At 42.9% G+C, this 27,358-nt stretch overlaps 1 protein-coding gene across 1 annotated transcript in view; it reads left to right on the plus strand.

Annotated features, from left to right (window-relative positions):
• Positions 1 to 27,358, plus strand: part of LOC309501909 (NACHT, LRR and PYD domains-containing protein 3-like) — a gene marked incomplete at its 3' end in the record, with an annotated part of 371,524 nt that overhangs the window by 70,693 nt on the left and 273,473 nt on the right. The window contains exons 7-9 of the mRNA XM_082174165.1: positions 8,489 to 8,659; positions 22,082 to 22,255; positions 24,214 to 24,384. Of these exons, the coding sequence (XP_082030291.1) occupies positions 8,489 to 8,659; positions 22,082 to 22,255; positions 24,214 to 24,384 (516 nt within the window). The remainder of the gene's footprint in view (positions 1 to 8,488; positions 8,660 to 22,081; positions 22,256 to 24,213; positions 24,385 to 27,358) is intronic.

Genomic DNA, 27,358 nt, shown 5'->3' on the forward strand with positions numbered 1-27,358 from the left:
ACAGTGTTTTTCTAAGCAATTCGCAGTTAAAAAGTAACTCTTATGTTAAAAATCTAGGGGTCATTTTTGACTATGAGATGAAGTTTGACAAACAAATAAATTCTGTAGTTAGGGCCAGCTTTTTTCAACTAAAGTGTCTTCGTAAGTTAAAGCATATTCTGACTTTTAATGATTTGGAGACAGTAATACATGCTCTTATATCAACAAGACTCGATTACTGTAATGCCCTATATGCTGGAATTAGTCAGTCATCAATTTCACGATTGCAGATTGTCCAAAACGCTGCAGCTCGGTTCCTTACTGGGACAAAAAAGAGGGAACATATTGCACCTATCCAGGCCTCTCTCCATTGGCTCCCTGTGAAACAGAGAATTGACTTCAAGGTTTTAACTTATGTGTTTAAAGCTCTTAATGGATTGGCCCCAAATTACATATCAGAACTTTTAAGTTCATATTCTCCTCAGAGATTACTTAGATCGTCATCTAAGTTATTATTAAACGTCCCGACAACCCGTCTGAAAACAAAGGGTGATAGGTCTTTCTCAGTTTACGCTCCAAAACTATGGAATACACTCCCATTATCAATTAGAGCTTCCCCTACATTAAACGTTTTTAAAATGTCGATTAAAACGTACCTTTTTGCACAAGCATATCAAAATGCGTCTAAATGCTGTATGCATTTTTGGAAAGATTATGTAATTGCACTTTTTAGTGTCGTTACTAGGCTCTTATTTTATTTTTATCTTTTATGTGTTTTTGGTTTGAATTCTTTTGATATGCTATGTTTTAACTGTATGTGCATCTGTGTTGAGATTGTGAAGCACTTTGGTCAACATTCGTGTTGTTTTAAGGTGCTATAGAAATAAACTTGACCTTGACCTTGACCTTGACCTAGTTAAACAATAAAAAGTATTTTTGGTTGCAGACTCTCTGGAGCCTGTGGGTGATTTATGGCTCTGGGTTTGGTGATTTGAGTCTGGAATGTGAATGTACGCGTTGTGTGATAGAGAGTGCGCGCGCGCGCGACCGGGCCTCTCTCTCTGCTCGTTCTTACCGGTTCTTTCAGTTAACATGCACCCTGTCACAAGCGCAGCAGTCATCTACATTAGGCTACTCACCGATCAAATAAGGCTTTGGCGGGACAAAAATACGCTTTGGTGGCTGCCAAAACAATTTCAATGCAGGAAAAACGTCTCAGGTTACGACTGTAACCTATGTTCCCTGAGAACAGGGAACGAGACACTACGTCAGAATGACGCTATGGGGAACGCCTCAGGCGTGACAGGTGTCTGAAATCAAGTATCAACTCACGTCAATCATGTTGACCGGCGACAGCCCGTGAATCATCAGCTTGAATGATTAACGCGCGACCTGGATGTATAAAGGGGAGCCTTGCACACATGACAACATCCTATTGTCTGAAGGGACTGTTGCAGGCAGGCCCCGAGGCATGGCAGGGAGACGTAGTGTCTCGTTCCCTGTTCTCAGGGAACATAGGTTACAGTCGTAACCTGAGACGTTCCCTTTCGAAAGGGAACTCTACACTACGTCAGAATGACGCTATGGGGAACGATATACCAACTCCACCATGCTGAGGGGAGTGCATGCCCAAAGGCAGTGACAACTGTCCGAACCAGTAATTAGAAAACACTGGAACCACTCACCCCTAGGTCACATCGGGCTGTCAGTGACAGCACTCCCTACCGGTCATAGCCCAAGCTAATGACCCAAGAGACCGCCAGAACACAGTTAATGGGGGGTATATCTGGGCCAGCTCAAAGGCTTAGGACCACAGCTTCCAATAGAAGGGGTCACTTCTAGGGAGTGTGGCTAGGGGACCCAAGGGACCCCCAGCCAGTCACTATTCAGGGGAGCGTGCCACCTGAAATACCACCAGGCTGGCCTGGTGATCTATACTAAGACACACAGTCTGGCCATAGCCTGTCTGTCCGAGACAGAGCCTCTGGAAGTTGCCTTGGATAAGGCATCCAGAAACCAAAGGCCTGCGAAGCTGGCAGAAACCATTCAGTTCCGGAACACAGAGACGGGATCTCCCGGAGAGTGTGACTCAACCTCAAGAAACGACGGAAGTCGTCCACTCAATCCACGGGTCTACCCAGTGCTCGCTCCGAACACTGGTGAAGTAAGAGAGGGTTCAAACCAGGAAGGTCTACTGAGACCTAAGACCTGATGACCTCCTCATATGGAGAGCTCCAGTACATGAGGGCTCATATCAGGAAGGCCGGTGAGGCCTGTAACCCGGCGACCACAATATGTGGGAGCTCATACTCAGGAAGGCCTGAGAGGCCTGAAACCTGGTGACCACAGTAAGTGGGAGCTCGTATTCAGGAAGGCCGGAGAGGCCTGTAACCTGACAACCACACAATGTGGGGCTACCTTCAGAAAGGCCTAATGAGGCCTGTTACCACAAAATGTGGGAGATAGCTTGAAAGGGAGGCGCCTGTCGTAAAACATTGCGACAGCAAGACGCATCTAGAGTGGGACCCAAGTGAAGAACCGGAGTCTGAGCCACGTAAAAAAGGGAATGAAGCAGAAGCGCATTACCCTTACCATAAATATGGATTCAAAAAAGTACATGAAACGAAAGTGCGTGTACTTATGCCAGTCTGAATCCAGGAAGGCCTGGTGAGGCCTCTAACCTGGCGACCACAGTAAGTGGGAGCTCGTTTACAGGAAGGCCGGAGAGGCCTGTAACCTGACAGCCACACAATGTGGAGCTACCTTCAGAAAGGCCTAACAAAGCCTGTAACCACAGAATGTGGGAGATAGCTTAAAAGGTAGGCGTCTGTCGTAAAACATGGTGACAACAAGACGCATTTAGAGTGGGACTCGAGGTGAAGAACCGGGGTCTGAGCCACGTAAAAAAGGGAATGAAGCGGAAGCGCATTACCCTTACCATAAATATGGATTCAAGAAAGTACACGAAACGAAAGTGCGTGTACTTATGCCAGTCTGAATCCAGGAAGGCCTGGTGAGGCCTCTAACCTGGCGACCACAGTATGTGGGAGCTCATACTCAGGAAGGCCTGTGAGGCCTAAAACCTGGCGACCACAGTAAGTGGGAGCTTGTATTCAGGAAGGCCGGAGAGGCCTGTAACCTGACAGCCACAAAAACGTGGGGCTACCTTCAGAAAGGCCTAACGAGGCCTGTTACCACAAAATGTGGGAGATAGCCTGAAAGGGAGGCGCCTGTCGTAATACTTTGCGACAGCAAGACGCATCTAGAGTGGGACCAGAGGTGAAGAACCGAAGTCTGAACCACATAAAAAAGGGAACGAAGCGTACTGCGCATAACCCTTACCATAAATATGGATTTTTAGAAAGTGCACGAAACGAAAGTGCGTGTACTTCATTCTAAATCCAGGAAGGCCTGGTGAGGCCTCTAACCTGGTGACCCCAGCATGTGGGATTTCACAATGCGTGGGAGCTCACATTCAGGAAGGCCTGATGAGCCTGCATCCTGACATGTGGAAGCTCACAACCAGCGAGGCCTATACCCTAGCGACCACAGTGAATGGGAGTTCACATTCAGGAAGGCCGGATGAGGCCTGTAACCTGACATGTGAAACTCATAACCAGGAAGGCCTAGGAGGCCTGAAGCCTGGTGACCACTGAATGTGGGAGCTCATACTCAGGAAGGCCTATGAGGCCTGAAACCTGGTGACCACAGTATGTGGAAACTCACATTCAGGAAGGCCGGATGAGGCCTGTAACCTGACATGAGGAAGCTCATAACTAGGAAGACCTGCGACCACGGTGTGTGGGAGCTCACATTCGGGAAGGCCGGATGAGGCCTGTAACCTGACATGTAGAAGCTCATCACCAGGAAGGCCGAGGAGGCCTAGAGCCTGGTGATCACTGAATGTGGGAGCTTAATACTCAGGAAGGCAGTGAAGCCTGTAACCTGGCGACCACAGTGTGTGGAAGCTCATATTCAGGAAGGCCGGGTGAGGCCTGTACCCTGATAACCACAGTATGTGGGGGCTATATTCAAGAAGGCCTGGTGAGGCCTATAACTTGACAACCACAGTATGTGGGAGCTCCTATTCAACCACAGTATGTAGGAGCTCCTAACCAGGAAGGCCGGATGAGGCCTGTAACCTGATAACCACCTTATGTAGGAGCTCACATTCAGGAAGGCCGGGTGAGGCCTGTAACCTGGCGACCACAGTATGTGGGAGCTCATATTCAGGAAGGCCTGGTGAGGCCTGTAACCTGGCGACCACCATGAGTGGGAGCTCATATTCAGGAAGGCCTAGTAAGGCCTGTAACCTGAAACCCAGTACGTGGGAGCTCATAACCAGGAAGGCCGGATGAGGCCTGTAACCTGATACCCACAGTATGTGGGAGCTCAGCTCACTACAATACATTACCTGCCTACCAAATATGTCCCAGGCTCTGTACAGGAGACGAGTTCTGAAAAAGAAGAGAAGAAAAAATGTTATTTGCGCACAAAACATTTTCACTCAATATAAAACCTGCGGCGTGCTTGGAATGAAGCACGCCAGGACTCAGAAACTCAGAAAAACCTAAGTTCTACTGTTTCACCAGCCTGGTTGGAAGGCGCTCCTATCAACCAAGCTGAAGCGGGCCATCAGAGAATTCTTGAACTCATCATGGGCCCTGCCCCAGGCCTGATGTAGGAGGAGCCTGGGAACGATGGTGGTTCGGGGGCAAGATCCAGGGAGGTGATGTCTAGCGTTCAGTCTGAGAACGTTTATTCTGGATCACCTCCCTGAGATCCTGCCTCCTGCGGGAGTTACGCCTCCTGCGCGCCCTGCCCCCTCTATTAGGAGGAGGGGGCGCACGGGAAGCGACACTGGCCCTCTGGGTCTGCCTGTGATCCTCAGACCACGACGGACCAGGCTCTCCCGCCTGCCTGGGCTGAGCCGAGGACCTCCGCGGTATAAAGCTCTTAAATGCCTCAGAGCGCGCCCTCGCCTCCCTGAACTTATCGACCACCGTCTCAACGGAAGGCCCGAAAAGCTCAGAAGGCGAAACCGGCGAATCGAGGAGAAAGGTCTTTTCTTTCTCCCCGATGTCGGCCTGGTTAAGCCACAGATGCCTCTCCGTGGTCACCATAGCCGCCATCGCACGACCGACGGAAACGGCTGACTGTTTGGTGGCCCGGAGAGCCAAATCCGTGGTGCGCCGCAGCTCTGCCATCGCGTCAGGGGGCAGGCCGGCCCCCTGATCGAGGTCCCGCAGCAGGTCGGCCTGGTAGGCCTGAAGGACCGCAAGGGTGTGCAGAACCGCACCTGCCTGACCTGCTGCCGTGTACGCTCTGCCATTCAAGCGTGATGTTGTTTTCAGCGGCTTGGATGGCAGGGTTGGAGCTCCCAGTGACGATGGCCGACCAGAGGCGAGATAGTTAGCCAACGTCTCGTCTACTGGCGGCATCGACACATACCCGTGCTCTGCGGCCCCCTCCACAGCAGCGAAACTGGCCCGCTGATGCAAATGAAGGCGCGCAGAGAACGGGTTCTTCCATGCCTTCTCGATCTCAGAGTGGAGATCGGGAAGGAATGGAAGGCTCGTCCGAGCCGGTGGCCTACGGGTGGGGAGGAACCGATCGTCCAACACACCACGAACAGGTTCCTCCCGGACGCGCCTCCACTGCAGCTGCAGTCTGTTGGTGGCGCGCCCCATAACGTCCACCAGCTCAGCGTACACTGGGCAGGAGGGCTGAAGTGGTTCAGTCTCAACCAGACTGACATCATCAGCAGCCAACTCCTGCCCGGCCCGAAGAGAACCAGTTACAGATCCATCAGAGAGAGACAAAACATCTTCCACATCGACCTGTAACTCACCCTCGTCAGCTGGCAGATCATCCGTGAGGTTAACGCCCCTCTCCAGCTGATCTGCCAGCTCCATCTGAGAGCCCCACGAACTCAAGCGCCGCTGAGCCTCAGCCCGAGCGGGACCAAAACCGCGGGGTTCAGATGCCGCGCTCACTTCCCTTGAGAAGTGAGACAGACGAGAGCGGAGCGTTCTCAAAGAAAAACGCTCGCAGTTTGCGCAGGAAGCTCCCTCGAGAGCTCCCCGCGCGTGCTCTTCACCCAGGCAGAACACGCACAGATCGTGTGAATCCTCCGGTGTCAGAAATCTGGGACACGGGTCGGCACACTTGCGGAAGGTATTCCTCTGCTTCTCTGTACGTTTCATTTTCTTTGATTGCACTCGAGAAAATACTCTATTCAAACAAAGCAGTCCCTGAAGACGAAAAGATGTTGTCATGTGTGCAAGGCTCCCCTTTATACATCCAGGTCGCGCGTTAATCATTCAAGCTGATGATTCACGGGCTGTCGCCGGTCAACATGATTGACGTGAGTTGATACTTGATTTCAGACACCTGTCACGCCTGAGGCGTTCCCCATAGCGTCATTCTGACGTAGTGTAGAGTTCCCTTTCGAAAGGGAACCCTGATGTCTCTTAAATGACTGAAATAGAAGCGAACTCGTGAATAAGTTTGGCAGCAAGCCAGCCAGGTACCCAGTTTGTTTCAGCGCGCGCGCGCGCGCGAACGAACACCACGCCACATGATATCGCTCAGGTCCTACTCGCAACATATAAATAAATCCGTATTCAAACATTTTGTTTGTCCACAGCCAGGAACAGCACATCTGCGTGGCATCCCAATCTTCTTTTAAACAGACCCACTCGTTGCACGTCGACTGAACACCTGTGGGCGTGACAACGATGCAATGATGTGAAATGAGGCATAGTTGTCTTGCGCTGGAGATAGTCATATGCAAACGACTGGTATGTCACTTCGTACCGTGACGTGACTTCTTACCATGGATCCCCAACGAGCTGTAATTAGAGCTTGATTAAATAAATGCTTTGTTTATAATGGGGAGGACGTCTTAAGCTATGAAACTTGCAGTTTTAATGGTACAAAGACCTCTTATTTTATTATATTTGGTATACCAAAAGATCAAGGCAAATTTGGTTTATCATGTCATGACCCCTTTAAGATGGTTTTTCTACAAAAAAAGTTTATATTTTTTATCGTTCGAAATCTCTTTTTCATATAATTTTTTTCAATATTTTTTTTCTAATTTAGTAATTAAGTAAAATAACTATAAATTTCATTTCAGCAATTGTTATGGATGTTTTGTTTTTTTTACTATCTTTAAATTAATGATATATCACCCATTGGCCACCCTGCTCTCTAAGATATCGGCATCAGCCATCCGTTGACCTTAATCTTGAAATATTAAAAACAAATACAATTTCTTAGGTTTAAGTATTCTTAGCTTTACTTAAATCATTAAAGATTGTATGTCAAAAAGACATGTACATGTGAATGGAGGCATTTTTAGAATTATAGTGAAAGGCCTTTAACTTGCCATAAAAGTGTAGCTTCATTATTCATAGGTGTGGTTTGGGCATAACGTTAAATAAACCAATCAGAGCGACATCTCACATTCCCTTTAAGAGCAGGCACGCTTGTTCTATAGCGTATTGCTATTATAATGGTGAATTTGCCAGGCAGGCGCGCGCCAGCAGTGGTTCACAGCTGAGGAGACCGACGTTCTCGTCAGGGCCGTAAAACACAGAGAAGTGACATTGGGGATGGGAGAAACCCAGCCAAATTAACTTCGGTTAAACAGGCGTATGATAATTTGGGTAAATGTGTAAGCTAGATTTATGCTTTTATAATAATCTGTCTATCTATCTATCTATCTATCTATCTATTGTAATGTATGATTTGCAAAAATGAAAACTGCTGCTTCTGTGTAGATGAGAGAATCAAAGTGTATGCGCGTTGTGCACACGCTACATTGATTATGGCCAAGCATGCGCCCTTAAAATAGCATATGAATAACATGCGCAACGCACCACTGACTTTAGACTAGGTTTTTCCTGGTCAGTGGTGGAATTGTTTTCTAAACCTGCAAAATAGCATCAGGGAACGTTTGCGTCGGAACACGCCTCCTCTTTGCACTGAACTGCCCCAGGGAGCGCAAATGTATTTCCTAGTTCACAGACGTGTGTCTGTGGAGGGAATAGTCTGCTGTGCGCGGGTGCAAAATAGGAATGAGACATGCGTCGGTGTACAAAGTCAATTGCGCTGGGTGCAAGATAGGGCCCATAATGTTGTTGGTGCAGTCAAGTCAATAATATTGTTGAATATTAAGTGTTCCCAACTAAGCAAGACAGAGGCAACAGTGGCAAGAACCTAAACTCCACCAGGTGACATAAATAGAGAAAAGATCCTATAGCTATAAAACTTTACACAAATATTTTTGTTAACTTCATTTTATCTAGGAAATTTGTCACTGAATAATAAACACTAATGTACAGGAAATAGTCATTTTTTTGAAGATGAATGTTAGTTTAACTCAGCCTCTTTGCTGTATATGCTGTTTATGTAAAAAGTAAATGGAAAATGTATTTAATATTTGTATATAGAAAATGTTTTGTATGTGTTCCATCTAATTCTGTGTTGTGATTTATTGTAGGTTAAATGATTGTAACTTAACAGACAAAAGCTGTTCAGCTCTGGCTGCAGTTCTTGGATCAGATACCAATCTGAAAGAGCTGAACATGAACAATAATAATCTGCAGGATTCAGGAGTGAAGCTGATCTGCACTGGACTGAAGAAAGTAAAGTGTAAATTGGAGATACTGAGGTAAGTTGAGTCACAGGAGTCTCATACCTAGAGTGAGGTGCGATGAATGACAGGACGATGCCGGAGGCAAAAGCGCAAGAGAACTTTTGTGAAAAATTCAAAGATCTTTTATTTGTTACAACGTGGGTATACCATATCAATCCTGTCATTGTGCTATTTTATTGTTGTTGTGTTTTTTCATAGAGTAATTGGAGTGACATTAAGCATTCATTTTGTTTCAAGAAAAGGAAAGATCTAACATTAAATATCAGAATAAGAGCTACAGATTCTGGGGGTCATTGGCAAATATCTTTTCTTGTAAAATAAGTGCTCCACCGGCTCTGGGGGGTTAATATAGGCCGGAAGCTAGTTATTTTAGACGATAAAGTTTTAAATGAGGTTTTAAATAATAAAAAAAATGTCTTACACAAACGCATTGCTTCACTTCAAAAGGCCTTTTTTAACCTCCCAGAGCCGTGTGGAGCACTTTTATCATAGATGGATGTACTTTGATGGATTTGAAAAATATACAGCCATTCACTGCCATTATAAAGCTTGGAAGAGCCAGGACATTTTTTTAATATAATTCTGATTGTATTCGTCTGAAAGTAGAATGTCATATACACCTAGGATGACTTGAGTGTGAGTAAATCATGGGCTAGTTTTCATTTTTGGGTGAACTATCCCTTTAACACCTGGTACTGCACTGTAATGCAAATAATTGCAAGGGATTATAATATTTAGTGGATAAAGTATTTTCTATATATGTACATTCTACTTCTTATAAGTTAACACTTAAAGGGGTCATATAATGGTACATGCACTTTTACAAGTTGATTGCACTGAAATGTCTGTTGGCAGTGCCTGTACACAACCATCCTATCATGATTAAAATCCATCCAGTGGTTTTGTTTTAATCTCCTTATATGTTTGACCATCTATGAAATCAAGCCGTTCGATATTGTGACGTCATAAGATCGTACGCCCCTCCCGCGATTGTGATTGACAGCCGTGCTTCAACACAAGACCCGCCCTGAGCAAGCTGTGACAGCCGTCGTCATAGTAGTCCGCCATTGTTGATATGCTGGAGTAGAATGGCGTCTACACGATTGTGGTGTTCTGTTCTTAGATGTAATAAGGAACACAGCAGTCATTTGGATGTTCCTAAATCTGAGCCGTTATAGATGCAGTGGCTGAGTTTTGTTTTTGAAGCGATATGCCCAAAGGATTGACGCGGGGATTCCCTCACGGGGATTCCCCACGATCGTCCATGCTTTCATGTTTACGCGAATTATTTCACACCAGACAGCTTTACAAACGAGAAAAAACGGATCGGTACCAACGTGTTACTGCTGAACCTCCAGAAGATGTGAGTGTAATGTTTTATTAACCTTTATATTAGTATTTATATTAATCTTTGCGAAATTTGCAAACCTTGCTGCAGGCTTCACAAATGCATCTAAGGTTTACACTCAGGGTACATTACTGCATGTTTTCTATGTACGACGTTCTCAATATAATTCATAATCCCACGTTTATAATGAACAACGCGTGGTTATTGTGTTACAAACGGTGTACGCACAGAACAGAGGGGCGGGGTGAGCAAAGCTCATTATCATTTAAAGACACATGCACTGAAACGGCGTGCTGAAAACAGAGCTGTTTTTGACCAGGTAAAATTTGTGTTTTCTTACAATACTAATGAGAATTTTTAATTAAAGTATATTACAAACTTTTAATTTAGACCCTAAAGAATCATATTAGCTTGTACAAAAATGGCATTATATGACCCCTTTAAATTGTGCTGTTTTTGTTTATAGTAATTCATACTTTAGTGATATAATCATTACTTGCATACCTAGTGTTGAGTCAGAATTCAGATGATTCTGTTAGAACTGGTAAATCTACCACAGAATGGAGAGCGAGGTCTGGTAGAAATCACTTCTCTTAATATTTAATGTGACAGGATTAATGTATTTTAGTAGCCTGGGTTTCCCCATGCTGCCTTGCACGCAGCGCGATTTTATTCACGCTGCTAGGCAGCCTGGACACCATGGACCAGATTTTCCCCTCAAAAAGGGAACCAATCACAGAACGGGGAGGGAGCAGCAAGACGATGACGACGTCTATGCAACACACCAAAGCAGTTTGTTTATATCTATGGATCCAACATGGCATCAGACGCGAAGTTACCTTTCGATGCAGCCTTAGATAGTGTTCTAAGTAGTTTAGAATGCAAGTTTATTTCGTCTTCTTCCTCGTCGAATTTCTGTCGCTCTACATACGTCATCTGGTATAATTGAAACGATTGGCTATGAGCTACGTACAGGCGCATTTGATAGACATTCGTAGCGCCCAATAAATGGCTCTGGGCATTCGTAAACCACGCCTCAAATACGAGAAAATGAACATGTGGTTCCCAGACCACGTCTCAATGAGACGAGGTCTGACGTTAGCCAGGCTAGTATTTTAGTGCTTTTGAGGGAGCTGTGTATCTTTGATTCTGCTTTCAGCTTTGCAGCTAGTCTCGACTAAACACTTCCTCTAGTTTATGAGTGTTTTACACCACTTTGAAAGTATTTTGGTCCATTTGTCCCACTCCTCCTTACAAAGCTGCTTCAGCTCAGTGACATTTGTAGACTTTCCAGCATGAGCTGTGTTTCACGTACTTCCACAGCATTTAAATGGAGTTGTAGTCTGGACTTTAATTAGGCCATTCCCAAACTTAAATTTTCTCATTTTCCGACCATTTTCAGGTTACTTGTTGTGGATCATTCAGATCAAAGACTTTCAGACCTGTACATTTGTAAGACTGGACAAACTGGTAGAATTGGAAGAGAGGGCAACTCTCTGAGAAAACAAAGGAAATTAACATTTGAACTCTCTTGCTATATTACCATCCCCATTCGAGACACGATCACACTTGAGTTGATCACCTCCCAATTTACACATCATTCCCTTCACCAATTCCTACCTGAATTCACCCAAAAATCTATATGGTTTAATATGAACTATTATCATACAATATTATACATGTTTGGTATCATTTGAAATGTCTCAGTGCGACTGTTACAAAGGTCTCATTCCCACAGAAGTAAACCAAAAAGGTAATAAGGTGAGGAGAGATCATCAACCATTCTCACTATAAAGAGACACTTCCCCTTCACTTCTTTGTCTGGTCTTGTCCTAACGTGATCTCACAGACTCTACTCAACCAATTACATGTTGCTACCTACCTTGAAGATTCCTCTTAAGTGCTTCATCTCCAATCGCCCGCTTCCTGTCTTTCATCATCTGTCTTCTGTCTCCAGCCATCTGCCCACTGTATCCACGGTCATCATCTACAAACAAGAGATCAAGATTATCATCCAGCTAAGTTCCATTTCCAGTACAGATTCTTCTATATATATACTCACCAGTCATCTCTGCTTCTTCCACTCCGTGCCTCTGTTCAATAAAACCCTGTTTTTGAACTACTTACCTGTCTGCTTCTCTCTATACCGTGACAGAAGACCAGACCACATGCAAAGCCCTACGGAGACTGCAACGAATCACCCAGCCGATCCATTTGCAGATCTGGTTCATGCAGTCCGTTTATCCCTTCAGCCGTCTACATCGGATAACCCACCTTCCATTCCCGCCGATGTTGTTCACGCTGCACGCCAATCACTCCTGCATTCTTCACCCACTACTTCATCCGCTGCCTCTGCTAGTCCCATGGCCTGACCTGCGACATTGACTGGTGAGGCGGAGGATTGCAGCGGATTCCTGTTACAGTGTTCCCTATATTTTGAAATGCAGTCTCACCAGTTCACCAACAATCATGCCAGAGTGGCCTTTGTCATCTCATTGTTGTCCGGACGCGCGCTACAGTGTACGCGCTACATTCACTGTGGCAATCCAATGCCCCAGTCATATCCTCACTGTCAGCCTTCTTCAGCCACTGCATAGAAATTTTTGGTCAAACCGCATCAGATTTGTCAGTTCATGACCAGTTGTTCAACCCTCGTCAAGCCAATAATTCTGTCAGCGTGTATGCTCTCCAGTTTCGCATTCTTGGGACTCAGTCAAGGACTCAACGCTAATGGTCATGTATGACGACGTTATTGGAACTGAAATTTTTATCCAAAAGACCATCCGTGTTTCTCAACGCCTCACCGCCTGCTCTCTTCCGAATCCCGCTGCATATCCTCCGCCCTCGGCACCATCAGTCGCCCTTCCAGCACCTGAACCCATGCAAGTGGATTCCTATCATCAAACACATGCGGAGCGTCAACGAAGAATTCTTAATCAACTGTGCTTGTACTGTAGGAGAGAAGGTCATGTCATCACAGCCTGTCCAGTTCGAGCACCACGCCCGGCAGTGAATACCGTATATACCCGAATATAAGACGTTTTCCAGACTTATTTTTGGGGAAAAAAGGTTTTCAACAGAAAATATATTTTATTTGAAAATTCTAGTGATAATAAAAAAACATTTTAACACCATTCATTAAATATTTGGATTAATTTGTCACAAAATAAAGTGCACTCTGTCAATGAGTTCAGAAATGAATGAATGAGTGACAAAAATGAATAACCTTTTCACAAAAATGCAATAATTATGTAGGCCTATGTATGTATGTAATTGTGGTACTGTGAAGATAGATAGAAAATAACCATCTGCTTTTAATCAAACACATCTGACATTAAAGTCTTGAAACAAACCAAACTGTGGGGTTGCAATAAGAACAGCAGTGCAAATGGGCCTTTATGCTGCACATTAAACTAGGCCTATTCCTCACAGAGATCCCCTGCCTCGCTATGCTCACTCTCACTGTCATCACTATCATGATGCTCCACGAGCCCCTCCCACAGAATGTCATCCTCGCTCCCATCAAGGGCATTTGATATGCAGCATTTCTTAAATCCATGAATGATGCTCTCCTGGCTTATGGCATCCCATGCTTGGAGGATCCAAGTACAGAGCAGATGCACTGCTGGCTTCTGAAGTTTTCCAGTAGGCGTCAGTAAGTGATCGCCTGACAGGAGCCACTCAGTGTATCTCTTGTGCAGATTATCCTTGAATGGCTTGTTGACGACTACATCCAATACCTGTAGCTGGCTTTTCATCCCCCCCGGCATGATCACTAGATCGCAACTGAGATTTGACGGGCTCCTTCAAGTGTCCGCAGAATGCATTCATAACGAGCATATTTCTCTTCTTATGAAGCGCACCGCGGCGCCTGCCCCACACTACCTTGAGCCAGTCCACTACCAGGTCAGTGTCCATCCAGCCCTTTTCCTGGGCACGTACGATAATGCCAGCTGGCATCGTCTCCTTTGGCATAGTCTTGCTTTTCAAAATCACATAGAAATGCAAAAGTTTGGTCCCATCAGCGAGACACGCCAACATTACAGTGATTCGTTTTTTTTTTTTCATTTCCAGTAGATCGCACAATAACTGATTTGTCCCGTTTCTTGGCAACAGTGACAGATGTTGGCATGTCAAAAAACACTGGTGTTTGGTCAGCATTCCCTATCTGATCCAGGGGGTATGAGTGAGTTTTCCTCAGTTTAAGCACATATCGCTGAAAAGACAGCAACTTCTCCTCAAAGTCTGAGGGCAGGCGCTGGGCCAGACATGTTCTACGACGCAGTGTCAGCTCTTTGCGCTGCATCATTCGTGTACACCACCCAGTGCTAGCTTTGAATTCATTTGTCGGTATGTTCAGCTCCTTGGCTATCTCCAGAACCCTCAGCCGAATGATTTCTCTTGTGATTGGCATCGCATCCTGACGTTTTCTATCACATATTCATAGATTCTATCATCGAGTTCTGCAAACTTGCCACTTTGAGGTGCACGGAAAGCTTTCCTTTTGCTGTTGGTATTTTTTAGTCGTTCTTTTTGTGCTCGCCACCTTGCATTCTGTGACTTCAAATTTTTTGCCAGCTTAGCAATTATTAGATGATTCCGCCTCATTCATGACCATAAGTTTAAAATTGGCGTCATAACTGTTTTGAACGTGTTGGTTTATTTGACCAACTTTTGAAGCGCTTTTCTCAAGATGATCTCTTGACCTCTCCATGGCGGCACTTTACTGTTTATTTAATTCATAACACTGTCACTAATTAGCCTATCGTGTTGGCGCCCTCTACTGTTTCTCCCTGTTTTCTCCCTTTCCCCCCGGGATTTTGTCTAAATTGCGAATATAAGACGACCCCCAATTTTTCAGCCTATTTTTAGGACAAAAACCTTGTCTTGTATTCGGGTATATACGGTACTATTCAACTTCCACCTCAAATAAATGATCTGTCCCATACTATGGTGCATATCCTAATCCCCGCGTTTGTGTCTCAGCGCAAGCCCTCATCGACTCGGGTTCCGCAGGGAACTTCATCTCCACCCAACTTCTCCAAAAACTGAACGTCCACAAGAAACGCTGCTTTCAGGATTTGAGAATCCACACAATCCAAGGAAAACCGCTGGGCCGTGGTCAAATCCGGCACTTCTCTCCCACTCTGACGCTCCGCATCTGCATACTGAAGAAATCAGTCCACTGTTGAAGATAGATAGAAAATAACCATCTGCTTTTAATCAAACACATCTGACATTAAAGTCTTGAAACAAACCAAACTGTGGGGTTGCAATAAGAACAGCAGTGCAAATGGGCCTTTATGCTGCACATTAAACTAGGCCTATTCCTCACAGAGATCCCCTGCCTCGCTATGCTCACTCTCACTGTCATCACTATCATGATGCTCCACGAGCCCCTCCCACAGAATGTCATCCTCGCTCCCATCAAGGGCATTTGATATGCAGCATTTCTTAAATCCATGAATGATGCTCTCCTGGCTTATGGCATCCCATGCTTGGAGGATCCAAGTACAGAGCAGATGCACTGCTGGCTTCTGAAGTTTTCCAGTAGGCGTCAGTAAGTGATCGCCTGACAGGAGCCACTCAGTGTATCTCTTGTGCAGATTATCCTTGAATGGCTTGTTGACGACTACATCCAATACCTGTAGCTGGCTTTTCATCCCCCCCGGCATGATCACTAGATCGCAACTGAGATTTGACGGGCTCCTTCAAGTGTCCGCAGAATGCATTCATAACGAGCATATTTCTCTTCTTATGAAGCGCACCGCGGCGCCTGCCCCACACTACCTTGAGCCAGTCCACTACCAGGTCAGTGTCCATCCAGCCCTTTTCCTGGGCACGTACGATAATGCCAGCTGGCATCGTCTCCTTTGGCATAGTCTTGCTTTTCAAAATCACATAGAAATGCAAAAGTTTGGTCCCATCAGCGAGACACGCCAACATTACAGTGATTCGTTTTTTTTTTTTCATTTCCAGTAGATCGCACAATAACTGATTTGTCCCGTTTCTTGGCAACAGTGACAGATGTTGGCATGTCAAAAAACACTGGTGTTTGGTCAGCATTCCCTATCTGATCCAGGGGGTATGAGTGAGTTTTCCTCAGTTTAAGCACATATCGCTGAAAAGACAGCAACTTCTCCTCAAAGTCTGAGGGCAGGCGCTGGGCCAGACATGTTCTACGACGCAGTGTCAGCTCTTTGCGCTGCATCATTCGTGTACACCACCCAGTGCTAGCTTTGAATTCATTTGTCGGTATGTTCAGCTCCTTGGCTATCTCCAGAACCCTCAGCCGAATGATTTCTCTTGTGATTGGCATCGCATCCTGACGTTTTCTATCACATATTCATAGATTCTATCATCGAGTTCTGCAAACTTGCCACTTTGAGGTGCACGGAAAGCTTTCCTTTTGCTGTTGGTATTTTTTAGTCGTTCTTTTTGTGCTCGCCACCTTGCATTCTGTGACTTCAAATTTTTTGCCAGCTTAGCAATTATTAGATGATTCCGCCTCATTCATGACCATAAGTTTAAAATTGGCGTCATAACTGTTTTGAACGTGTTGGTTTATTTGACCAACTTTTGAAGCGCTTTTCTCAAGATGATCTCTTGACCTCTCCATGGCGGCACTTTACTGTTTATTTAATTCATAACACTGTCACTAATTAGCCTATCGTGTTGGCGCCCTCTACTGTTTCTCCCTGTTTTCTCCCTTTCCCCCCGGGATTTTGTCTAAATTGCGAATATAAGACGACCCCCAATTTTTCAGCCTATTTTTAGGACAAAAACCTTGTCTTGTATTCGGGTATATACGGTACTATTCAACTTCCACCTCAAATAAATGATCTGTCCCATACTATGGTGCATATCCTAATCCCCGCGTTTGTGTCTCAGCGCAAGCCCTCATCGACTCGGGTTCCGCAGGGAACTTCATCTCCACCCAACTTCTCCAAAAACTGAACGTCCACAAGAAACGCTGCTTTCAGGATTTGAGAATCCACACAATCCAAGGAAAACCGCTGGGCCGTGGTCAAATCCGGCACTTCTCTCCCACTCTGACGCTCCGCATCTGCATACTGAAGAAATCAGTCCACTGTCCATCCTGGAACAGAAGGCCATGGAGGAGTACATCCAGGAGGCACTCCAACAACAATTCATTCGTCCTTCTATGTCCCCTGCTGCTTCAAGCTTCTCCCAAACAGTCAAATACAGCTATCCACTTCCTCTGGTCCCAGCAGCCCAGGAACAGCTAAGGGGAGCTCACATTTTCTCCAAGCTAGACCTGTGGAGTGCATACAACCTCATTCGTATACACTGAGGGGATGAGTGGAAGACTGCCTTACCGGGTGCCGTACAGCCTGTCCAACTGACCTGCAGTGTTCCAAGGGTATATGAATGAGGTGTTCCGGGAATTCCTTCACTGATTCGTCGTGGTTTACATAGATGACATCCTCATCTACTCCCGGAACCTGGCCGAACATCGCCTCCACGTGACGCAGGTCCTTGAAAAGCTCCGCCATAATCAACTCTACCTCAAGCTTGAGAAATGCGAGTTCCATATAAACTCTGTCCACTTCCTAGGGTATGTCATCGACCAGCATGGCATCCAGATGGACCAGAGGAAAGTGGAAAGTGGAGTTACCGCAAGTTTTTACAAATATTAGTGACAACTAATATTTTGGTGCTAATTCAAGTGTGTGTGTTTTGAAAAGACAAGAAGTGAATTTCCGTTTAGGGCAGCAAAAGTGCTGCTTGTCCAACCTAAATCTGGGTGTGTTTTACCTCTGTTTTAATTTAATGTTACTTTACATAAGTGAATCTGGGAAACCACGGCATGGCCAATCCAAAGCTATTATAAGACAAGTAAAGTTGGTTGACTTATATCTGTAGTAGTGGCCATACCTCTAATGAAGTAATCGTTACTTTAATTTCAAGTGTATGCAATCACAGGGGTTCTACCAAAGTATCTTTGATTGTGTAAGTGTGAATTCAACCAAACTATATATAGCAATTACCTCTGTTTAGTGACCAAAGCTGGCGAGATTGTGATCGTGAGACCCACGTTAACCCTCTGGGGTCTTAGGTGTTTTCTGGGCCCTGGAGGTGTTCTGACATGCTCTGACATTTGTGCTTATTTCTGTTACTTGTGACATTTTCATGGCTAAAGTCGTATTGCACCGTATTCAGCACAAACTCTGCTACAATAATATGTCAGCAACATGTATGTAAAAGTTTGTAGTTTTGAGATAATGACATTTATGTGTGGTTTGTGGGGAAAAAAAATGTCACTGAAATAAGGTCATGAAACCCATACTGATTATTTCTTCACAAGACTTTTGAAAATTGTATCACATAGCCTAGAATATTTGATCCAAAACTATGTGAAAATCCTCTTGCCTACTCATTCAGATAAAGCAGTGGTTCTCAATCCTGGTCCTGGGGACCCACAGCTCTGCACATTTTATATGTCTCCTTTATCTGACACACCCAGTTCAGTTCAGAGCTCTCTCCTAACGAGATGATGATCTGAATCAGGTGTGTTAAATGAGGGAGACATACAAACTGTGCAGAGCTGTGGGTCCCCAGGATTGAGAACCACTGGGATAAAGCAATATATTGGCTTATAATATAAGCAATACAAAGCTTTATGCGAGGAGGGCATGAATCATCATGAATATTGATGTGTTTCACACCTGAGAAAGACAAAGACCCTCCCATAATGGCCCTATCAGGTGCTATCAAGCCCTTTCATTACGAGGAACCTTGCACAAAGAATGAGAAGAGATTTAAAAAATAATTGCTTTTTGATTGTTTGGATTTATTTACAACACAACATGATCCAAAGATACAGAATTGAACACACTGATCTAAAGACAGAGACTTGAACAGTCACACACCTTTGTGCCATTCCTGAAACATAGTGCATACCTGTCATTTCCAAGTTGTTTGATTTTTCACTTTACCATGTTCATGTACAGAGACTCATGTGAATGTTGAAGTCAACAGGACTCATCAGTGGGGCATCTGGTCCCTGTATAAAAATAAAACAAAAACAAAAACGCTGTGAACATGCTGATTTCAAAAGAAAATATAGGGCTGCACGATTTTGGGAATAAATTTGAGATTTTTCTGGTTAAAATTGCTTTTTAAAATGTACAAAATACACACACACACACACACACACACACACACACACACACACACACACACACACACACATATATATATTTATATATAAATAAATAATGAACACCAGGTTTGTTGTGCCTTGTAGGCATATAGGCTACATGCAGTGCTGCATAAAATAATAATAACAATAGCCGGCCAATAAATCGTTAAAAAGGAACACTTCAGTAACTCTACACTAGAGAAAAATATATTAATTATCATATGTTACTTAAAATATTTCCATTCGTTATGACGTTATGAAATGGGATTGGAGTAAAAACATGAAGCCTAATGTTTGGCGCGTTTTGCTGTTCAAACGCACAGCGCGAGTGAATCAAACTCACAGCGCGTGCAGAGAACATTTACTGAAGCGATTGAGCCGCTCCAAACTATTAAACATTATTATTACCACATTATACATATCTATGTTTGAGCAGATATCCACAAACACAGTATTTAACAGTAAACACGGGTCTAAACATTATAATATTCACCATATTAGAGTAAACACTCATACTAGCCTACTTTTATCATGCTGTGTTTTATTATCGAACATCCTTGTGTCGTACATGTATATAAATTCAGCGTTGAAAGGTTGCCTACCAGTGTTTCTGTCTATATATAGATACATATACATGTACGACATTAGGCTTCGTGTTTTTACTCTAATCTCATTTCATGATGTACATTTGAGACTAGCACCAGTTTAACATGTCTTACCTTTAAAATCTTCTAATCTTCAAATCGCAGGTAAATCAATCCAAGTGAAACAGCACAGCACAAACACAGTCTTCCAAACTCGTTGAAAAGCAGAGGAGTACGTTACTGAAGTCTCTGATTCTTTGTTATGAGGTGATGGGGCGTTTACAGTTCTGCGTTCCGACACATGGACTATTTGAATGTCAATGGCTTGTGCGCGTATGGGTGTGGTCACATTAGAGTTAATGAGGACCCGTTTGAGAAACTGTACATGTTGTTGCTTTCATACGGATTACTTAAACAGAGAATATTTGTTTTTGATATAATTTACATCATTTAAAAACACAGACTCCACGCTTTGTAAAGACATACGTCTCAAGTCTGTGTGACAAACATTCGCTGGGTTACAGGTCATTTTCTGTCGCGTTTCAGAATGAGTTTCACATTGAGAGAGATAGCAGAACGCGCATCATGTTTATTTTATTTATTTTATGAAAAACAACATTTTGTTTTTATTATGAGTGTACACAAATAAAATAAGACATTTAACAGTTTTGAGTGATGTATAACACTTATATGTAAGATCAAAGTCAACAGAGTATTTTGAATACTCTTTTGCACTGATAAGAAAAAAGCGAGCTGGTATCGCCGGCGTGACCGCCGACCCCAGGAGGTTAAACAAGGCATGAGGACTTCTGAGCTACATAGCTTCCCTAATATGAGCGGGTAAAATATAAGTAAAGAGTTAAATAGAACAATAAAATGTATTGTTAAACCTCTTATATAATTGGCCAATAACCAATTGGCAATCTAACTTAAAGGGATACTTCAGGATTTAGCATTAAGCTTTGTATTAGTAGAAAACCTGTAGTATTTTCGAATTACTGTGCTTTCCACCCTCATATCCCCCTGAGACGAGAGATTTATGTATTTTTTGTCTGGAAAAAATCCTCCGATGACGCAAAAATCGTCATTTTGCGTCATCAGAGGATTTTCTGGCCAGAGGCTAAAGACTACAGCCAGTAGAAGGCGTTGTTCCGCATGTTTTCAGCCCGCCCATAGGAGGTGGGATCTCACTCACAGAATGTACACAGTGTCAGCCGTCTTTCTTTGGAAGCTAAGCTAGCAGGCTTTTGTTCTGTGAAGAAAGCTGGGTAGTAGGAGAAAGCTGAGTAGTAGGGGTTACCATCCTCTTTTTCCCGGACATGTCCGGCGGGCGAGATCGTTCAAAATGTCCGGGATTCGGCTTTTGCTTTCTGCAGTCGCCATTCTATGTTTACATGCACACCTTTTGTTTCAATCTAACTGAATTCATTCCGATTGGTGAATCTGAATGTAGTGTTTACATGAACGCTAAACAAGTGATCGGTTGATGTGTGTTTTAACATTGCTAAGAAAATTCCCGTTCCTCCGTGAGAGATGCGAGACCGGCACGTCTCAGTAATGACGCCACCGGCCTCGCGTCGTTCTCCCGCGGCCGTCAGCCTCGTCCTGCTCGCCACAGTAAACATGATGAATGGCAACTGTAGAACGCAAAAGCCGAATCCCGGACATTTTGGGCGATCTCGAAATCCCTGGCAAACTCATCACGGAGTCTCAAATAGTAGCCAAGCCTTGTTTTCAACTGCGCTCTCTTACCCGGTGTGTACAGGCGTGGCTTGGGAGTGGCCTCCTAGGGCAGCGAAGCAAGTGCATTCTGGGAGTTGTTGTCTTTCATCCACATAAGCCAAAAATACATTTTCTGACTTTTCTCAGTCTAGAAAGCTCCAAATTCAAAAATTTCTTCACATTTCTTCTACATAAATTACCTATTTTAAATACACATTCATCTTTCCAGAGGTGAAGTATCCCTTTAAATTCGAGGTCGTGATCAAATGGAGTCAGATATAAAATGGAGTCAGATAACATTTTAAATGGAATTAAATTACTTTGCCACGCGGAAAGACAGTAACACGCAGAGACCTTCTCCCGTTCTGGCGGAAACCCCCATTTAGATCGATAAACGGGCTTACACAGTTTTAGATAATTGTAATCTCGAAAGTGATGTTGATGTCTAACATATTAAAGATTTCTGTGCCTTTTGTTTGCCTCCATATTCAGTTGTCAGTTTTTGCAACTAACTTTCAATGCATTTGTACAAAGAACAAAATAAAATTCAAGTTTAAGGATTTATATTGTTCAGGTTTAACTGATTAATCAGCTGAATACTTTCATTCCTGTTCTAGACTCTCTAACTGCAGTGTGACAGAAGAAGGTTATAAAGCTCTGGCTTCAGCTCTGAGATCAAACCCTTCACACCTGATAGAGCTGGATCTCACAGGAAATGATCCTGGACAATCAGGAGTGAAGCAGCTCAATGATTTACTACAGGGTCCAGACTGTCAACTGAAGACACTGAGGTGAGACGGGATCAAATAATTAACTAAATTAGCTGTATGGAGGCTAAATATTCATAACTACTGTATTATTTTAGCTATACAATTAGCTTGATAATTTGTTGCATCAAAATGATCAAGATCAGATCAGATGCTGCAGGTTCTGTCATGATGATGATAACCAGGGCTTAATTTGAGCCGGAACACGCCGGAACATGTTCCGTCACCTCCGACGTTGGATCCGGCACCTCCTGTGTCACTATGGAAAATGAATTGCCTAAATGAAAAAAATTAAATTACTGTTTGTGTAGTGTTCAATGTTGTTATTTGTCTGGTTAGTCTTTATTCCCAATTGAAGTAAATGTTGTGTTTGCATTTTCGATGCGTTTTGAGGTGAATTTTCAGGGTAAGACAGAGGGGGGAGACACTAAGTGACACATGACTTGCGCGCTTGTTGTGCAAGTTGAGATTGCTGTTAGCCTCGATCGTTTCACTCAGGGGAAAAATGTCAAAAAGTCAACATTTATGTTGATTTATGATAAGTGAACAGCACGAGTAAGATAGGATGCGCTATCGAGAGACATGGAGTGGCTCAGACATGATTTTGACCACTTCATTAAGTTTTGTTTTGTAGAAAACCTTTCTTTAAAGTGAATTTCGTTTTGTATAAATTATATCTTAATTTTAATAAAATTTTCATCAACCAATTGCCTGGATTTAATGGATAAGAAGCAAATATAACAGACAATATAATCATGGAGGCGCCCGCGCGGTCACTTGCATTGCACGTTAACTGGAGCGCATCTCATCCTAACTTAACGAAACTCAGTGTATGCCTCACGCAGACATGAGAAATACATCAAATACACAAAGCTTGAAATGTCTTTAAACGAAATAATTCAAAACGAAAAAAAGAAAAAGGCTACTCTCTGATTATGTAACCCATTATGTGCATTTCTCTCTATATGCGCGTTCACTACAGAGATGGCGATCGTCAACTCCATCTTTGCAGCCGACACTGTCAGAAAACACTAGTTTATTAATAAAAATCAATGCACGCGTCACCGGATTTACAAATGCACATCTTGCCTGTTGCACGCACACATTATGTCTAAATAACGAAATATTATGTTGAAATAACATTATTATTAATAATAGCCTACATCTTTTAGAATATTTGATTGAATGCTGAATGTTGCGCTTGTTCAATTTAATAAAATTAAAACTTTAATTGTGATCATTAAAATAAATGAATTTTAAATATTTAGTGGCCAAGTTTTGCGCAGCGCCCCCTGTCAATGATCTAGCACCCCCTCAGCACATGCGTTAAAAAAATTGTTTTGTTCCGTTACTTCCAACCCCCGTTTTGAGTCGCCGGATCCACCCCCCCTCTGCGCTCCGGGACCTCCCACTTTACAAATTAAGCACTGATGATAACCGTCAACACAGTATAGTTGTGATACGAGCTAAAGGTCAAATAGACATTATGGGTCAGTATATGGGCTGATATTCTGGAGTATACCTTGATAATTCAAATGCATAACACAATTTTATTTCTGTGCACACTTCTCATCAAAATTCTAGACAACCTTTTAGTGAAATAGTTTTCTGAACACAATTGTTTTCCATCAAGCCCAGATTCACAGCATCTCTCTATAGCAGGTCTATGAGTCTCCAGATGTTCACAAACATGCAGTTTCACAAGCCAGTTTTCTCTATGCTGACGTTTCTCACTTCTCCTGCTTAAAAGCCAGAAAGATCTTAATTTCACACTCTGTATTCATACTGAAAACCATGATCTAGTGAGCTTTTGCCCTTCTGATCTGTGAGATGTTTCTGTTCTTATGAGTTTGCTTTAGTACTGAGTGTCGCTCTAGTTTCTTTTACATTTCATTTAAATGTTCAAAGAAAAAAAAAATCATATCAATCTTTTTTGTAATGCAACAGACATTTAGTTGAGAACTGAATTGACTCTTCTGCAGGTTTTTGAGTCCTGGTGCAGAGGAAGCCTGTCAGTATGTGAATAGAGTTGTGGGTAAAAACCCGTTACTCCAGAAAGAGCTGAATCTGAGTGAACATAAACTAGGAGACACACGAGTGAATCAGATCGCTGCTCTACTGCAGGATAAACACTGTCAACTCAACACACTGACGTGAGTATTGCTCATTTATTTATAATATTACTTTACTTTTATTTATAATGTTAGCTGATGATAATATTTCCTTACTTGTTTGAGTCAGAGCAGTTTTTTCCTCCGCATCATACAGAGCCACAACAATTAAAAGTAATAAAATTAAACATAAAATAAAAAAACACACAATTAAAACATGATATCAAGGTTGATATCATGATATCAGGTTATGATGTATATGTATATATATATATATATATATATATATATAGATATATATAAATATATATAGATATATATAAATATAGCTGCGAGCAGCGATTGTGGGCCCAAGCCGGTGGCACCGCCACCCTGGTGCCTTTAGTTACACTAAAGGCACCGGGGTGGCGGTGGCACCGGCTTGGGCCCTCCATCGCTGCTCGCAGCTATATTTATATATATATATATATATATATATATATATATATATATATATATATATATATATATATATATACATATACATATACATATACATATATAGATGTAATGAAGATGAAGTTCCAGTGAAATATGTTCACAATTCCCTATGATATCTTCATGTCCTATGTATGTATTCTGAGTGGCAGTTTCTAGATGATGAGGTTATGATCCGTGATAGCATTGGAAATAATTAGCCAAAATGTAGGCCTACAGTATGAGCCCTTTACCGTGTTAAAGTGATATAAAGCCATAGGATAGCTTTAATATTTTTCTGTGACTGGGTATGTTTAGGCATAAAATAATAGTTTATTTAATTGAAACCGCTCTCTCTGCTTCACTTGGCTCTGCTTTTCTTTACAGTAAAACACTGTTCTCAAGGATTCATCCAACCCTGTTTAAAAATAATCCAATACTGCCCTCTTTTGGAAATACTATATATTCAATCGGTAGTATTATTTTATACAGAAATAAATTATTTATAATTCAGATGAGAATAAAGTTAGTGTTAATTAAAATTGTAAGGAAAACAAATATATTGATCTGAAATCTACTATCATTTGCTGCAAATAGGTTGACTATTTTATTATTATATTTTATTACGGCTATAATGAACCGGCTGCGATGTCAAGATTGCAATGTTGGAATGCACAGTGTGTGTGTGTGTGTGTGTGTGTGTGTGTGTGTGTGTGTGTGTGTGTGTGTGTGTGTGTGTGTGTGTGTGTGTGTGTGTGTGTGTGTGTGTGTGTGTGTGTGTGTGTGTGTGTGTGTTTGTTTGTTTGTGTCTGTGTGTTTGTTTGTGTGTGTGTGAGGCGCGGGCGTGATCGAACAGTGGAAACATAAAAACATAGGCTACTCCGTCATTTTGTAATAGGCCTACCTGATTTTGAACACAAGAGGGCAGTAAAGCCCTATGTATGACTTTTTTTTTTACTAAATAGCGCATTCTGGCTGTTTTTAAACTTATACATAATTCTTGAATTGAAAAAACTGAATAAACCCAAAACTGGATTTGGTTCTGATATTTCTATAATTTTATATAGAAATAAATGGTGTATAATTTCATTTTTAGAAGATATGAGGCTTTTACTGTTTCCTTTTTTGACATTACTTTAATCCCTCGCCATAGCAAAACCGTTTGAGATATTTATTATCCGTTCACAATTTAGCATCTTTAATGTATTTTCATCATGTTGAAAAAGTTTGGTGGGAATAAAATAAACCACTTAAGAGGAGTGGGTAAAAATGCAGAGGCTGATTTTGCAAATAAATCCACATTCAAACTAAAATATCTGACTTCCTGTTAGTCGGAGCTAATGACTGTAAATTAGAAAGTTGTCCGGCTCGATGAGACCAATATACGTCCTGATTTTTGTAACTGTACATAAAATTAATCTCCCCACTTTTGTCAAAAGCATTTTGAAAGTGACACACTTCCTGCTGCCAGTTGGTGGCGCTATAACTTTGACTCACAATAGTTACATCCATCTGATCGGCCTCTTACCACGAACACACTGCTGAAGTTTCATCAAGATCAGTTAATGTGTGCAGAAGTTATAACACTTCGTGTTTCTCTTTTCTCGCCATAAATTTGTGTCCTCGCCACGGCCAAAGCGTTCGAGATATCAAAAATCCGTTTGCAATTTAGCATCCTCAATGTCTTGACTTCATGCACACCGAGTTTGGTGGCGATTGAATTAATTCTCTAGGAGGAGTGTTTCAAATTCCACAGCAAGCGTTCTCCAAACAACCCATAATAGCCGACTTCCTGCTGGGCTGGCGCAAAACTTAGAGCACGAAAGTTGTTCGGCCCGATGAGATCTATATGTGTGCTGAGTTTCATATTAATTCATGCAAGCTAGTTTGATCTATGGACCAAGTTTTCGGACCCCATTCCAGGGGGCGCTGTTGAGCCCCCTGCCACGCCCGGGTACCAGCTTCAGCCAGGCCCTATGGCCGCAGGTTCTGACCTGTGTGCAAAGTTTCATGAGTTTTCGAGCACGTTAAGGGCCCCAAAAGCCCCTGAAACCTTGAAAAACAATTATAAAAGTAGTCTCTCCTAAAAGACAAATCCCCCACACCCCACACACACACAGAGAGACAGAGACAGAGAGAGAGAGAGAGAGAGAGAGAGAGAAAATTCTCCAAAAAAAAAACACTTCAAACCAAAATATCTGACTTCCTGTTGGTCGGAGCTAATAACTGTAAATTAGAAAATTGTCCGACTCGATGAGACCAATATGCGTACTGATTTTTGTGACTGTACATAAAATTAACCCCCCCACTTTTGTCAAAAGCATTTAGAAAGTGACAAACTTCCTGCTGCCAGTTGGTGGCGCTATAACTTTGACTCACAATAGTCACATCCATGTGATCGGCCTCTTACAACGAACACACTGCTGAAGTTTCATCAAGATCAGTTAATGTATGCAGAAGTTATAACACACTTCCTGTGTCCCATTATTCGTCATAAATTCGTTTCCTTGCCACGGCCAAACCGTTCGAGATATCAAAAATCCGTTCGCAAGAATTCATC

The sequence above is a fragment of the Leuciscus leuciscus genome, assembly GCF_965113295.1.
Source record: "Leuciscus leuciscus genome assembly, chromosome: 6".
NCBI lineage: Eukaryota > Metazoa > Chordata > Actinopteri > Cypriniformes > Leuciscidae > Leuciscus > Leuciscus leuciscus.